Source organism: Cherax quadricarinatus, chromosome 36, assembly GCF_038502225.1.
Source record: "Cherax quadricarinatus isolate ZL_2023a chromosome 36, ASM3850222v1, whole genome shotgun sequence".
In the NCBI taxonomy this organism is placed as follows: Eukaryota; Metazoa; Arthropoda; class Malacostraca; order Decapoda; family Parastacidae; genus Cherax; species Cherax quadricarinatus.
In genome coordinates, this window is record NC_091327.1 from 32,351,473 (window position 1) to 32,366,829 (window position 15,357).

The window sequence follows — 15,357 nt, forward strand, 5'->3', positions numbered from 1 at the left end:
TATATATATATATATATATATATATATATATATGCACGGGCTGCAAGCCTAGTCCAACAACTGGTTCCTAGAATTTAACCTCGCCAAATGCAAAGAAGACCGCATACAGAGTACAGGCTAGGGGGCCAAAGACTGCAAACCTCACTCAAGTAAAAGGATCTTTGGGTGAGCATAATACCGAGCACATCTGAGGCGCACATCAACCAGGTAATTGCTGTAGCATATGCTCGCCTGGAAACCTATGAATTGCGTCCAAACACCTAGGAAAGGAATCGTTCAAAACTCTGTACACAGTGTACTTCAGGCTCATACTGGATCATGCAGCACCAGTTTGGAACCCACACCTGGTCAAGCACGTCGAGAAATTAGAGTAAGTGCAAAGATTTGCAATATGACTAGTCCTTGAACTAAGGGGAATGTCCTACGAAGAATGGTTAAAGGAAATCTGCCTGACGACACTGGAGAACAGGAGGGATAGGGGAGACATGATAACGACATATACTGCGAGGAATTGACGAGTTGGACAAAGACAGGATGTTCCAGAGATGGGACACAGCAACAAGGAGTCACAATTGGAAGTTGAAAACTCAGATAAGTCAAAGGGATGCTTCTAAGTATTTTTTCAGGCGTAGAGTTGTCAGGAAGTAGAATAGTCTGGAAAGTGACGTAGTGGAATCAGGATCCATACGTAGTTTGAAGATTAGGTTTGATGAAGCTCGTAGAGCAGGGGGAGAGTGGACCTAGTAACGATCAGTGAAGAGGCGGGGCCTCTTCACTGGTCGCAACCACAATTAAGTGAGTACATACTTATGCTTAAATATACATCTGTACTAACATACATTAAAAAAATTACATTTGTAAAGTCACAAGTACACAAGCATTTTTACTTGCAGAAATACATAAAAACACGTACTGAATACATTTGAAGATGCAAATATGTATATGAATCCATACGCATACACTTACACGTACATATACATATGTTTGCGTTTTGCTGCACTGAAGTTTCATGACCACCCTCCAATATTCCTTTTGCATGTAATGAGGTAGAGGAGGCGGGGCTTATGGAATATGAGGCACTTCTAGATATTATTATTATTAAATTTATAAGGAAGCGCTTAACCCGTAGGGGTCATACAGCGCCTGGGGAATGAAATTCATTCGGGCTTGATTCAAGGAAGTGGAGCGCAGGTCCAGTTCTTTATATCAAGAGCCCCTCACCAGTCACCATGTTCCACAATGCCTGCTCTACCATAGGCTGAATAAAGTTTAACCCTGCAGCCAATCATCGTCGTCGTCGTCGTCGTAACTCGAAGTTAGCAGGAAAAAAAATGGTGACTGAACTGTACATTCCCCGTCATTCCACACAACAACTGCCTTGCTTTACAAAACAACGAGGCTAACTATTCCTCCAATATCCCCAACATCAGTATACAATACCGTGCCACATCATACTCCTCCCTCTAAGCCCCTTCCGGAAATCATCATAATCGCCCCTCTTCCAGTGCCTTTCTAGTTTCTCTGTCACCCCCCACCCCTCATCCCCCACAATATTTTCCCCTGCTACCTCCACCCCTTCTCCCAGCATCCGCCGGCACGCCCATTTTACTGCATCCCTCCCACCCAGCACTCAGTAAATAACGGGTGTGATGTTCATAACGTGCGTATACTTTGGCAGCTGAGTGTGTGGGCGATCGTGCAAATATAATATCACATCACCCTGCGTTATAGCCTCGTGTCATTACCTTCAGTGGAAATGCTTATACCGTGGAACTAACAAAACAGACAAATCTAATATTGACATATGAGCAATGGCATTCACTCATGCGGTGAAGGTGTTGGTAGTGATTTTGGTGGCGAATATAGCTGAGATTGAACAAGGTGGAAGAGTAGTGACAGAGGGTCGTGGCATGGGTACCGTCACTGGCTCTGGACGTGACACAGAGAAGGTGTCAGCCTCAAACAGTCTCCAGCACAGACATCCTCGCCAGGCTCTGGCAGGAGGTCCAGGTGATGCATCGTCTTCTTCCTTGTTTTGTCTAGGTTAGGTAAGACTCGTCACGAAACAGGACAAGTGTTTCCTGACGCGGGTCTTGGTCATATGATGACCTGCCGCTGGAGCTTTCGGTCATCTGACCGAGGACTTCCGCTGGCTTACAGGTCCACCCCTTTAAAAATTATGATTATAATTATAACCCATTAAAACTTATTCATTATTTCTGTTCAAGGCTCTCTGACTGCTATGACTCAGTATAACAATTCAGCCGAGAAGCTTCTCATCCTCATCTTCTACTGGAGATGAGGATGAGAAGGCTTTCTTTTGATTACGAGTCCCAAGGGATATTAACCGAGAATAACCAAAGAAAGCCTAGCAAATGTGGCTCATTCCGGTAGGGATTTATTGGTTTTCTTTCATGCTGCCCTAGATTGTGCAATGTTGGGTATTCAAGCGGTTGGCGATCTTGTTTCTCGGAGCCCTTTCGAAGATTTTCATGATGTGAGACGTTAGTGTCATTGGTCTCTTATTCTTTGCGATTGCTTTAGCGAAAGGGTTTCTTTCTTGTCTTGATGAATACGGAGTTCCACGGCATTGGGCATGGGGAAGAGTGTATGGGCATGTAATTAATTCATTTTTCAGAGTCCTGTCAGAAATTTTGGAATTAACTAAATTTTGGGTCTCGGTCACGAAAAATCACTTACATTATCCACCCTTAGTCTGATTAACGGCTCACAAAATGCTGAGTCATATTGGGACTTCAGTATCTCACTCATTTCTTTGTTGTCATCTGTGTAAGTCCTTTCTTTTTAGCAAGGGTCAAATATTGGATATAGTTTTTTTTTCTTTTTGCTCTAGATTTGGCAGAAGAAAAGAAATATTTTGTTTCTTTCAATTTCGTTTATTTTTTTTTTTGTGTGTGTGTGTGTGTTTCCTGGCTCCAGTATGATTCCTTAAGCATAAGTTCGATGTTTTCTATTTCTCTAGCCAGTGCCTCCTTCATTATTTTAGATAGACTGGCCCCCTGGAGCAGTTCTGTGATTCTTCTCCTTCGCCTGTAGAGGAAGTGTCTCTCTCTCATTCTAATTTACGTCCTCTCTGTGCTTTCAGCATTCCTCAAGTGTCACAGAGTTAATTCTTTCTAGACTCAGGTTCAGATCCTTGTCATTTAAGTTAACTTCCCAGCCTGTTTCGTTTAGGACATGGTTAGTTTGATCCAACTGGATGTTTCTGTTATTCATATTCCAGCAGGTCTCCGTATACTTGCTGCTTTTGCTCTCGTAGCAGTAAATAGTTACTTAGAAGTTAGTGGACTGTTGTGAGTGACATCCCGGAGAAGAGGACCGTTGGATGCCAAAGAAACTAAGCCACACTGCTTGACTTGCTCGCGTTAATAACACTACTCTACAGTAAAATAAAAAAAAGCTTCGGAAATTAATCATTATTTAAAAATTTTTGGTCACTGAATACAGAAATGATGCCTAAAATTGAAAACTGGTTTTATTTCTAAAGTTGTGGATTCAGACTGGTTGCGGTTTCCTTAACTTGGGAAGGGAGGAGGTATGCAAACTTTACAAGGAAAAGACTCTCGATTGAAACTCACATTGTGTAATAGTTTAAAAAACACATACAATTTATTTTAACTAGTCGATTGTTATCATGGTTATAATCGTTTTCAGCTTCCCACAAGCCGTAAAATGAAATATTTTCTCTCCAAAGCACAAAATTGCTCAAAATTTGTAGACCAGTGTAATCCTTTTCTTTCTTTAGATTATTAGGTTTAACACCTGTTGACTGTGCGTGGGATTTTAATGATGCAAATCACCTGTACACTAAAATCAAGATTACTTTATATCCCTTAAAATTTAGGTTTAGAGTAAATTTTTAATAGTACCACACGGAGATACACACCCTCAGCTTTGCAGCTTCCTTGTCAGTACGCTGAGGTCAGTGGTCACGTGTGGTTATACCTGTCCAGAGCTGTCTGGGATTAGCGTGGGGTGTTACCTAGCACCATGGCTTGTTGTAGTGTTACAAAATCTCAGGTTAAAGTGTTGAAGAAGGAGATTCTACTTCTTCAGGAGGAAAATAGGAGGCTGAAGCTTCGTCTAGATGGGTTTGGGAGTGAATGTGGGATGGTGGTAGTTAGTGAGGAGGAAAAAGTTACCAGCAGTGATTTGGAGAGTGGCAGCCGCTTTAAGTGGCAAGTGGTTCACAATTCACGAAGAAAGATGATAAGGAAGGTTAATAGAGAAGATGTGAAGGTAGGAAATCGATTCTCTGTACTCCAGGACGAGTGTACTTCAGTGGTTAGTGAGATTAAAGGTACCACTGACTCCCCTGCTTATCAAGGTGAGAGTATTCTGATTGTGGGAGATTCTCAGGTAAGATACATGGACTGTGCTTTTGTAACAGAGATAGAAAGGTCAGACAGAGGGAGTGTCTCCCAGGAGCTGGTGTTGGTGACATAGTCAGTAGATTGGATAATATTATGTCAGGCAATGGGAACAAGCCCATTATCTGTCTTAGTCCTGGTGGAAATGACATCGGGAATGGCAGGAGACAGGAGCTGCTGGATAAGTATAGGTCAGCCATAGATGTAGTCAAGTCTAAGGGAGGGATTCCAGTCATATGTACCATCTTGCCTAGAAGAGGAGTGGGCAATGAATGGATGTCTAGGGCAATTGGTATAAATTGCTGGCTAGACAGGAACTGCAAGGAACTTGCAATCCCATTCATTGATAACTGGGACATATTCTATGGCAAGCACGATATGTATGCAAGTTCATCTCTCTGTGGCTGGAGTGGTTACATTAACCAATTCGATTGACGAGGTCATTGATGACTTGTCTAAGACTTTAAACTGATAGATTATAGAGGTATGGGTGTTTGTGGGAAACAATCAGGCTGCAGTACTAGGGTTGAAAACAGCAGATATAACCAGGATACCTCAGGAATATGTTTAAAAGACAATATTCAAAATAAAGTTGCTAATAAAGGCAAATCAATTGATCAACAAACAAAGAGAGATAGTAGAGGGCAACGAGTGACTAGCTCCCTTAAGACTTACTATACAAATAGTAGGAGTCTAAGAAATAAGATAGATGAGCTAAGATTCCTTGCAAGTGCAGGTAATATAGATATTATTGCTATAAAAGAGATCTGGTTCAACTTGAAAGATGGAGAAATGCCATCTGAAAGCAACATACAGGGTTATAAACTATTCCATACTTATAGGGTCAACAGAAAGGGTGGTGGAGTGGCGATGTATGTCAGAGATAAATTAAATTGTTGTGTTAGACAAGATATAAGATTAGAAACATCGGACAGAGGATCTGTTTGGCTACAGTTTCTCGAGGGTCATGAAAAGTTAATTTTGGGTGTGATTTATAGGCCACCAAACCTTGATAGAGAGTGCAGTAAGCTGATATGGGACGAAATTCATAAGGCATTTAGATATGAAAATGTTGTGTTAATGAGAGATTTTAACTGTAGACAAATTGATTGGAACTATGTGACAGGAAATCTTGAGTCTAGTGACTTTCTTGATACAGTTCAGGATTGCTTTTTAAAACAGTTTGTGACAGAATCAACTAGAGGAAACAGTCTGCTTGACTTGGTTCTTGCCAACAAAGAATCACTAGTTAATAATCTTGAGGTTAATGATGAGCTAGGGAAAAGTGATCACAAATCACTTAGTTTCAATATATCATGGAATTACCCGGACAACTGCAATCAAATCTCTGTCCCAGACTTTCACTTGGCCGATTTCATGTGACTGAAAAATTACCTGGGTGAGCTAAATTGGGATGTCCTGACTATGGGTCAGGTAGATGGTCTTGGTTGAGAGTATGACGTTTTTCAGAGCATAGTTCTAGATGCCCAGACAACTTTTGTTCTGAGTAGGGAAATTAGATCTAACAAAAAATGATCCCAAATGGATGAACAATAGATTAAAACATCTCAATGGTCAAAAAAGAGGCATACATAGGCGTATCAAAAGAGGAGAGGGGCAGTTAAGAAATCAATATATTCGATTAAAGAGAGAAATAAAAAAAAGGAATAAGAAAAGCAAAAAGGGATTATGAGGCTAAGGTTGCAAGGTATTCGAAGACTAACCCAAAAGGGTTCTTTCATGTATACAGAAGTAAGATTAGGGACAAGATAGGCCCACTTAAGAGTAAGTCAGGTCAGATCACTGACAGTGATTAGAAATAATAGATTATGTAGAACAGGACGATAATAAACTATGCACGATTGCGGTAATTAGTGACATGATCCTCAGACAAATAGAGAAATTAAAAGCTAACAGATCCCCAAGCCCTGATGAATTGTTTGCAAGGGTGTTAAACGAATGTAAAGAGAAACTTAGCATACCTTTGGCTAATCTTTTCAACAAATCACTACAAACTGGCATAGTGCCTTATAAGTGGAAAATGGCAAATGTAATACCTATTTACAATTATTATTATTATTATTAAAGATTCGCCGGTATTCTCCCGGCCCGGGCCTTTTCCAAGTGGTGGCCCGGCCTTGGCTCCCTCTCTAGGGAGTGTCTGAGACCTAAGTCTCCCATGGGAGGAGGCACAAGTACCTCCTCAACTTTGGGACCAACTGTCCCCAGGCCTAGCCACAAGCTAGGCCTCTCTGGTCTGCCATCCCCGCCCCAAGGGGGAAAATGGGAATGACAGTCTTGTGAGCTGTAAGCTCGGGCTCAGGCACCTACCCTACCCTAGAAGGGCTGGGCATGGTGTCGATGCCTATTTACAAAGAAGATGACAAATCCTTAGCTTCGAACTATAGACCAATAAGACCATAGTGGGAAAATTTATGGAATCAATAATTGCCAAAGCAATTCGTAGCCATCTCGAAAGGCATAAATTTATTAATGAATCTCAACACGGTTTTACAAAGGGGCGTTCCTGTCTTACGAGTTTACTAACTTTCTTCACTAAGGTATTTGAGGAAGTAGATCATGGTCCCCAGGACGACGAGGGCTCAGCTACTACCCTTCTCACTACCGCCCAGGGCGACACCACAACAATAACACCAAACATGGCTGCCTCCACCTCTACCACCTCTCTCTTCTCCGGATTCAACCTACCAAGTAGTCCCTCAGCGTGTCAGCGTGCCTCGTTGTGCTCCGGAGAACAAAATCCTTTTCTCAACACCAGGTGTTTACAGACACGGTCGCTCTTACGTGCTAGAACTTTAATTTGTGCCATCAATCCTATACTCTTCGATACATCCCTCTAGCGTGCCTGGAACCAATCTTGGGCGGAAAACATTATATACTGAGTCAAAAAAGGAGAATTAGTGTGCAGTACCTAGCAGAGTTTACTGCCAGAGGGGAATCATAGGCCTGTGTTCCGTGTGCAAAATAATAATAATAGAACTTTTCTTTGTCAGAGGAAAGAAAGTCTCCCTGATAACATTGTGTATACATAGTGTATAGTGTATACTACAGTGGCTCCCTAGTATATAGATGATAAAGGCTAAAGTGTCATTTGAAAACAGGTGAATTTGTAAATGAAGTGATAAGCCTATAGAGGCAGGTGCCAGAAGTCGCCAGAAACTTACCACAGTGGTCAGCTGTTTTAATAATCTTCCTGGCCTGCTAGTGTACTCGCATATAATCTAGTGATACCAGTGAATAGCAGAATACAGTGTTGTAGTAGCAACTAACCAGTATTATAATGGTACTTAGTGGAGTGGAGTGACTTTCATTAGTTTCTTTTTTCTTGAAATACCAGACGTATACTGTGAATTTCATATAACCTGTAGTTACCAGCGGTCGCAATATAGTGGTCAGCTGTTTTAAATCTTCCTGGCCTGCTAGTGTAGAAGCAATAGCAGAATACAGTGTTGTAGTAGCAACTAACAGTATTATAATGGTAAAAGTGCATTAGTCTTTTTTCTTTCCTACTGTGAATTTCATATAACCTGTAGTTACCAGCGGTCGCAATATACACAACGAGAAGCAATTATTACTACAGAAAAAGCGTCCTTCAAAAACCAGTCAACTATAGTGATAATATAGCATTTATTGTGGTGGAGACGAAAAAAAACTAGAAAAGCTAGATACAGCGATTGATAAACAAGGGTTGAGGCTCGACCGTTCGTCATTGTAGGAGCTGCCAGAAATCACCGGCTCTTCAACACGCAAGTTATACTTTTGTATCAATCAAATCACATATTACTCGGGTAGATAATTTCAAGTAGATCCTTCATGTGTTAGCCCAAATCACCGACTAGTATGTTTTAAATAAGTGACCCACTGATCAGATCAGATCGACTGGTCCGAACCCTCGACTGGTCCGAACCCTTGATGGTCCGAACCCTTGACTGGTTTCAAACGGATTCGTTGGACAATAAAGCAGACTGTAAACGGATGGGGTTGTAGGCGCCCTTATCAAACACAAACAATAAATATAAATCAGGAACGTACACGGTAAGCTGTCCAATATACAAGTACAGTTAGAAATAGAAATACAAATAGCTAGAGCTTCATTTAAGGAGGTTATTAATAGAGTATTCAAGAGGTTGCTAGTAGAATTACAGTAAATCAACCATTCAAATCATTATGAAGCTCTGTATAGTCTGCAGTCAATCAAACAAACGGGCTTCCACATGGATAAATTGTCATTTTTGTGGAAATTGGTGTCACGCCCCTTGTGCAGATATCCAAGAACTAGCTACAAGCAGTATTAAAACAGGGAAGTGTTTTTGGGTATGCCCAAATGAGGAAAATCTGTGGACTAAAATCACAAGGGTATTAAAAGAGGATAACATCAAAGCTGCTTTCATAGACAACCTGGAAGCTTTCTACAACAGATGGGAACATAAAAAGTCTGGGCTGAATGGTACTGCCCTTGATACTGGCCATGTAGTCAGAAACTGTAAGGCTGGAGGTGATGTCCTGGTAGTCAGTAAATGTGGGAGACAGTAATGGTGAAGCTGAAGGTGCTGTCCTGGGAGACAGTAATGGTGAAGCTGGAGGTGCTGTCCTGGGAGACAGTAATGGTGAAGCTGGAGGTGCTGTCCTGGGAGACAGTAATGGTGAAGCTGGAGGTGCTGTCCTGGGAGACAGTAATGGTGAAGCTGGAGATTTTGTCCAGGTAGTCGGGAATTATAAGCAGGAAGGAATACATATCAATGACCTCATAGGGGACAGGAGCCGTAGTGGGGAAACAAGTGTAGTCAAAGATAAGATAAAACCAATATTGCAAACTAGAAATACCACAGGAAATAGCAAACAAGAGGACTCCACTAGCAATAGTGAGGATATATTACCAAAAACAACTGGTGGGAGCTCCATTGTTGGTGCTAGGGAGGATAGGAATAAGACAGGGAAACATGCACCAACAGGGAATACAGTCACAGAAACCCAAGGCAAACGGAAACCAAGCCTGTGCACATACTATGCACTTGGTATCTGCAGACATGGGAAATCTGGAAAAACAGACGGGACGTGCAACTATGACCACCCTAGAAAATGCCATGCCCATATGACAACAGGAAAATGCAAACTCCCTTCCTGTAAGCTTTTTCACCCTGAAATGTGTACCTCTTCAGTACAGGAAAGACTGTGCTATAACTTAAATTGCCAGGCACACCATCTAAAGGGTACAAAAAGATACAAAACATCCAGGCCATGGGAAAACCTGGGTAGCCACAGCCACTCAAGAGGGAGAGGTTTTTTAGTGCCAGGAAGGAAAAAAAACTGGCAGGAAATGGCAGAAATCGTACACCAAATCCAGTCATTCCTGGAGTGGAACCACAGTCGATGGCCTCCACTCCAAACCAACAGATACAGATACTAATGCCGGAAAAAAAATCCCCCCCCAGTACCAACAATACCACCAGTCCGATGACATTCTTCTTTGCAAATATACAGGGTCTAAAGCCAGCAACAAACAACAAAATACCTTTCATCCGTGGACTGCTTGCAGAGGCAAAGGCAATGTTCGCGGCTTTCACTGAGACCCACATAAAGGATCACTTGGACAACGAAATATGGATCCCAGGTTACAACCTATACAGATGTGACAGAGTGAACAGGCAAAAGGGGGGGGGGGGGTTGGCCTGTACATTGCAGAGTCACTTGTTTGCACAGAACTGCTAAATGCCTCAAATGATGTAGTGGAAGTTTTAGCAGTAAAGGTCGAGAACCAAAACCTAGTCATTGTGGTAGTCTACAAGCCTCCGGATGCAACATCCCAGCAATTCCAGGAACAGCTGTTAAAAATTGACCACTGTCTGGAAAATCTTCCAGCTCCTGCACCCAACATCTTGCTCCTGGGGGATTTCAACTTAAGGCACCTAAAATGGAGGAATATAGCAAATAATATTGTTGCAGTAATAACACCAGGAGGCAGCTCTGATGAAAACTCACACTCACACGAGCTTTTAAATCTCTGCACAAAATTCAATTTAAACCAGCAAATAATAGAGCCTACTAGACTGGAGAATACACTAGACCTCATCTTCACTAACAATGATGATCTGATAAGAAATGTCACCATATCAAAAACAATATACTCAGATCACAACATAATTGAGGTTCAGACATGTATGCGTGGAGCCCCAGACCGACATAATGAGACTAGTCACGAGGGAGCATTCACCAAATTCAACTTCAATAACAAAAACATAAAGTGGGACCAAGTAAACCAAGTCCTAACCGATATAAGCTGGGAAGATATACTAAGCAACACAGACCCCAACTTATGCCTAGAACAGATTAACTTGGTGGCACTCGATGTATGCACAAGGCTTATTCCTCTAAGAAAAAGGAGGAGTAGATGTAAAATAGAAAGAGACAGGCGCTCCCTTTACAGGCGACGGAAAAGAATAACAGAGCGGCTAAAAGAGGTCAATATATCTGAAATGCGTAGGGAGACACTGGTCAGAGAAATAGCAAGCATCGAACTTAAGCTAAAGGAATCTTATAGGAGTCAGGAATCGCGGGAAGAACTAAAAGCCATAAATGAAATCGAAAGAAACCCAAAGTATTTCTTCTCCTATGCCAAATCAAAGTCGAGAACAACGTCCAGTATTGGGCCCCTACTTAAACAAGATGGGTCCTACACAGATGACAGCAAGGAAATGAGTGAGCTACTCAAGTCCCAATATGACTCAGTTTTTAGCAAGCCGCTAACCAGACTGAGAGTCGAAGATCAAAATGAATTTTTTATGAGAGAGCCACAAAATTTGGTTAACACAAGCCTATCCGATGTTATCCTGACGCCAAATGACTTCGAACAGGCGATAAATGACATGCCCATGCACTCTGCCCCAGGGCCAGACTCATGGAACTCCGTGTTCATCAAGAACTGCAAGAAGCCCCTATCACGAGCCTTTTCCATCCTATGGAGAGGGAGCATGGACACGGGGGTCGTCCCACAGTTACTAAAAACAACAGACATAGCCCCACTCCACAAAGGGGGCAGTAAAGCAACAGCAAAGAACTACAGACCGATAGCACTAACATCCCATATCATAAAAATCTTTGAAAGGGTCCTAAGAAGCAAGATCACCACCCATCTAGAAACCCATCAGTTACACAACCCAGGGCAACATGGGTTTAGAACAGGTCGCTCCTGTCTGTCTCAACTATTGGATCACTACGACAAGGTCCTAAATGCACTAGAAGATAAAAAGAATGCAGATGTAATATATACAGACTTTGCAAAAGCCTTCGACAAGTGTGACCATGGCGTAATAGCGCACAAAATGCGTGCTAAAGGAATAACAGGAAAAGTCGGTCGATGGATCTATAATTTCCTCACTAACAGAACACAGAGAGTAGTCGTCAACAGAGTAAAGTCCGAGGCAGCTACGGTGAAAAGCTCTGTTCCACAAGGCACAGTACTCGCTCCCATCTTGTTCCTCATCCTCATATCCGACATAGACAAGGATGTCAGCCACAGCACCGTGTCTTCCTTTGCAGATGACACCCGAATCTGCATGACAGTGTCTTCCATTGCAGACACTGCAAGGCTCCAGGCGGACATCAACCGAATCTTTCAGTGGGCTGCAGAAAACAATATGAAGTTCAACGATGAGAAATTTCAATTACTCAGATATGGTAAACACGAGGAAATTAAATCTTCATCAGAGTACAAAACAAATTCTGGCCACAAAATAGAGCGAAACACCAACGTCAAAGACCTGGGAGTGATCATGTCGGAGGATCTCACCTTCAAGGACCATAACATTGTATCAATCGCATCTGCTAGAAAAATGACAGGATGGATAATGAGAACCTTCAAAACTAGGGAGGCCAAGCCCATGATGACACTCTTCAGGTCACTTGTTCTATCTAGGCTGGAATATTGCTGCACACTAACAGCACCTTTCAAGGCAGGTGAAATTGCTGACCTAGAAAATGTACAGAGAACCTTCACGGCGCGCATAACGGAGATAAAACACCTCAATTACTGGGAGCGCTTGAGGTTCCTAAAACTGTATTCCCTGGAACGCAGGCGGGAGAGATACATGATTATATACACCTGGAAAATCCTAGAGGGACTAGTACCGAACTTGCACACGAAAATCACTCACTACGAAAGCAAAAGACTTGGCAGACGATGCAACATCCCCCCAATGAAAAGCAGGGGTGTCACTAGCACGTTAAGAGACCATACAATAAGTGTCAGGGGCCCGAGACTGTTCAACTGCCTCCCAGCATACATAAGGGGGATTACCAACAGACCCCTGGCAGTCTTCAAGCTGGCACTGGACAAGCACCTAAAGTCGGTTCCTGACCAGCCGGGCTGTGGCTCGTACGTTGGTTTGCGTGCAGCCAGCAGCAACAGCCTGGTTGATCAGGCTCTGATCCACCAGGAGGCCTGGTCACAGACCGGGCCGCAGGTAATTAAGGGGGCGTTGAGCCAGGTTACCCCGGAACTCTCTCCAGGTAAACTCCAGGAAAAACTTTCACCATCATTCACTCCATCACTGTCTTGCCAGAAGGGTGCTTTACACTACAGTTTTTAAACTGCAACATTAACACCCCTCCTAAATTATTGCATCTATTAAAGTAAAGAAAGAGGTATACATAAACGACTGTCTCGCCAAAAAACGTCAGAACCTCTGTATAGTCAGAAAACTTAAGTGGGAGAATAATGACACAATCCACCAATGCTTCACACGGGATGGGAACATTCTAGTTAGGAAAGCAAATGTAGGTCAACTCTACACAATCATGAACGAGAATGATCTATCACGATTTCTCAGGGATATTAATCTTACAGAGAATAACTAAACAATGTCCAACCTAAAAGCCTACGTGACGTGTAGTGCATGTTTTGCTCCATTATTGTACAAATTTCACAGTACAATCTCTTAGTAATCAAAAAATCAACTACCTCAGTAATGTGATTTTACTAGTAAGCATAAGTCACCTTATGTTATATAATTTTCTTAATTATTATTGTTTGCTTAAATATTTGCTTAATTAATACTTTCTCTGTCCATATTACAACCTCATATTTCTTTAAATACTATTAATTGCTATTACTTACCAAATTTATTATCATATACCATTTTTACTATCAGTACAATTTACTCTTAAAATTTTTGACATTATTTTAATTACCATTACTTGTTTAATTACCATAACCTGTTTTAATACCACATTTACTATCTTAGAGTAGTTCCTTACTCTTAAATACCTTTTACTGCCAGTTAACCTCTAGTATAACTTCCACTACAATACTGAATCCAAATAACTGTTCTTAAAATTTAGTACTTGAAATAAACATTTCTTTTTTCATTTTATTTTTATTAATTAATATTTTTTGTAATCATTATTACTTACTAAAATTTTATTAAACACCGTATTTACTACCAGTCAATTTTACTTTTGTACATTAATCATTATTTTATACTTTTCTTAACCTTTTGTTGCCAAATTTTCAAGTTTGTATTTTCAACTCCAACCTTTATATTATCCTTTGTAGCATCTTACTATCATGGCAATGACCAAGTCATTGCCATTTTTATTTTTTTATTTTATTCTTGTCAATTTCAATCTAGTTATACTCTTGTTCTTGTTAATTAACAACTTATATTAGACCTTAGTGCAATTGCAAGTGAGAGTCTTGTACCATTTTAATTTGTATTTTTATATTATTAGTTTATACCTAGTTGTACTTCAGCTCATTCTAGCTCAGTACATAGACAACACCAAATTCATTGTATTAGACCTTAGTGCAATTACATGAGTGAGTCTGGTGCTATTTGTAATTTGTATTTTTATAGTATTAGTTTATATCTAGTTGTACTTTAGCTCATTCTAGCACAACACATAGACAATATCAACTTCATTATGTTTATTAGTGACTATACTCTATATGACCAAAATGTTTTAGCTATATACTTGTCCAAACTTCCCACTACTAGAGATATCAGTATTAGAACTCACCGCACAATACAGGATATAAATAACCACTATTTAAACCTAAAAGATGAATGATCACGTTGACCCTGATCTAAACCTCCGTAATCTAACACACAATCAAAACTTATTGGAAAGTACCTGCCTTTATTACACAGAATCACAAGCCAGCACTATCCTAAACATTGCTCAAGGTCTATCAGTTCTTAACTACAACAACAGGTCCTTAATCAAACACTATGATCTCCTGGCGCTCCTTGAGTCGATAAAGACACCCTTCTCCTGTATTATTCTTACTGAGACCTGGCTTAAGCAGGACACAACAGATATCTATCCACTACCAGGATACATAGCAATCTACAACTGCAGACCATACCAAGTTGGGGGTGGTATTGCAATCTACTACTCTAACCAACTATCTTGTATTAGCACCAATTGCTTTAGTGATGAATATGGGGAATACATTTTTGCTAATTTTACTGTAAAAAAACTTAAGACGCCTATAACAATAGGTACCATTTACCGGATACCCCACACAAACATCCCAAACTTCAGTGAGAATCTAAAGGCACTAATAACAAACAGACAAATGAACAAGCACCACCTTCTCTTAGCTGGAGACTTCAATATCAACCTTGGCTTACCAGATGATCAGCCTGTAACTGATTTCATCAACAATATGAACAACACACTTCTCATACCGACAATAACTAAACCAACCAGGATGACAGAGACAAGTGCAACCATAATAGACCACATATGGACCAATATACTAGCCCCCCTTAAATCAGGGATAATCACAGACAGCACTACAGACCACTACCCAACCTTCCTCTTAACAAACATTAGTAAACCACCACTCGAATACAACAAAGTTTCATTTAGACTTCATGACGAGGCTTCAATAAGGAACTTCACAGCAGACCTAGAGACTGTTGACTGGCCTACAGAATTCTCC

General features: G+C 41.0%; 1 protein-coding gene across 1 annotated transcript in view; it reads left to right on the forward strand.

Moving 5' to 3' along the window:
* The first annotated feature begins 1,675 nt into the window (after positions 1 to 1,675).
* LOC128691422 (uncharacterized PE-PGRS family protein PE_PGRS10-like) overlaps positions 1,676 to 15,357 on the forward strand; it is a 47,998-nt gene continuing 34,316 nt past the window's right edge. Inside the window, exon 1 of the mRNA XM_053780291.2 lies at positions 1,676 to 2,010. Coding sequence (XP_053636266.2) covers positions 1,812 to 2,010 — 199 coding nt within the window. The 5' untranslated portion in view covers positions 1,676 to 1,811. The remainder of the gene's footprint in view (positions 2,011 to 15,357) is intronic.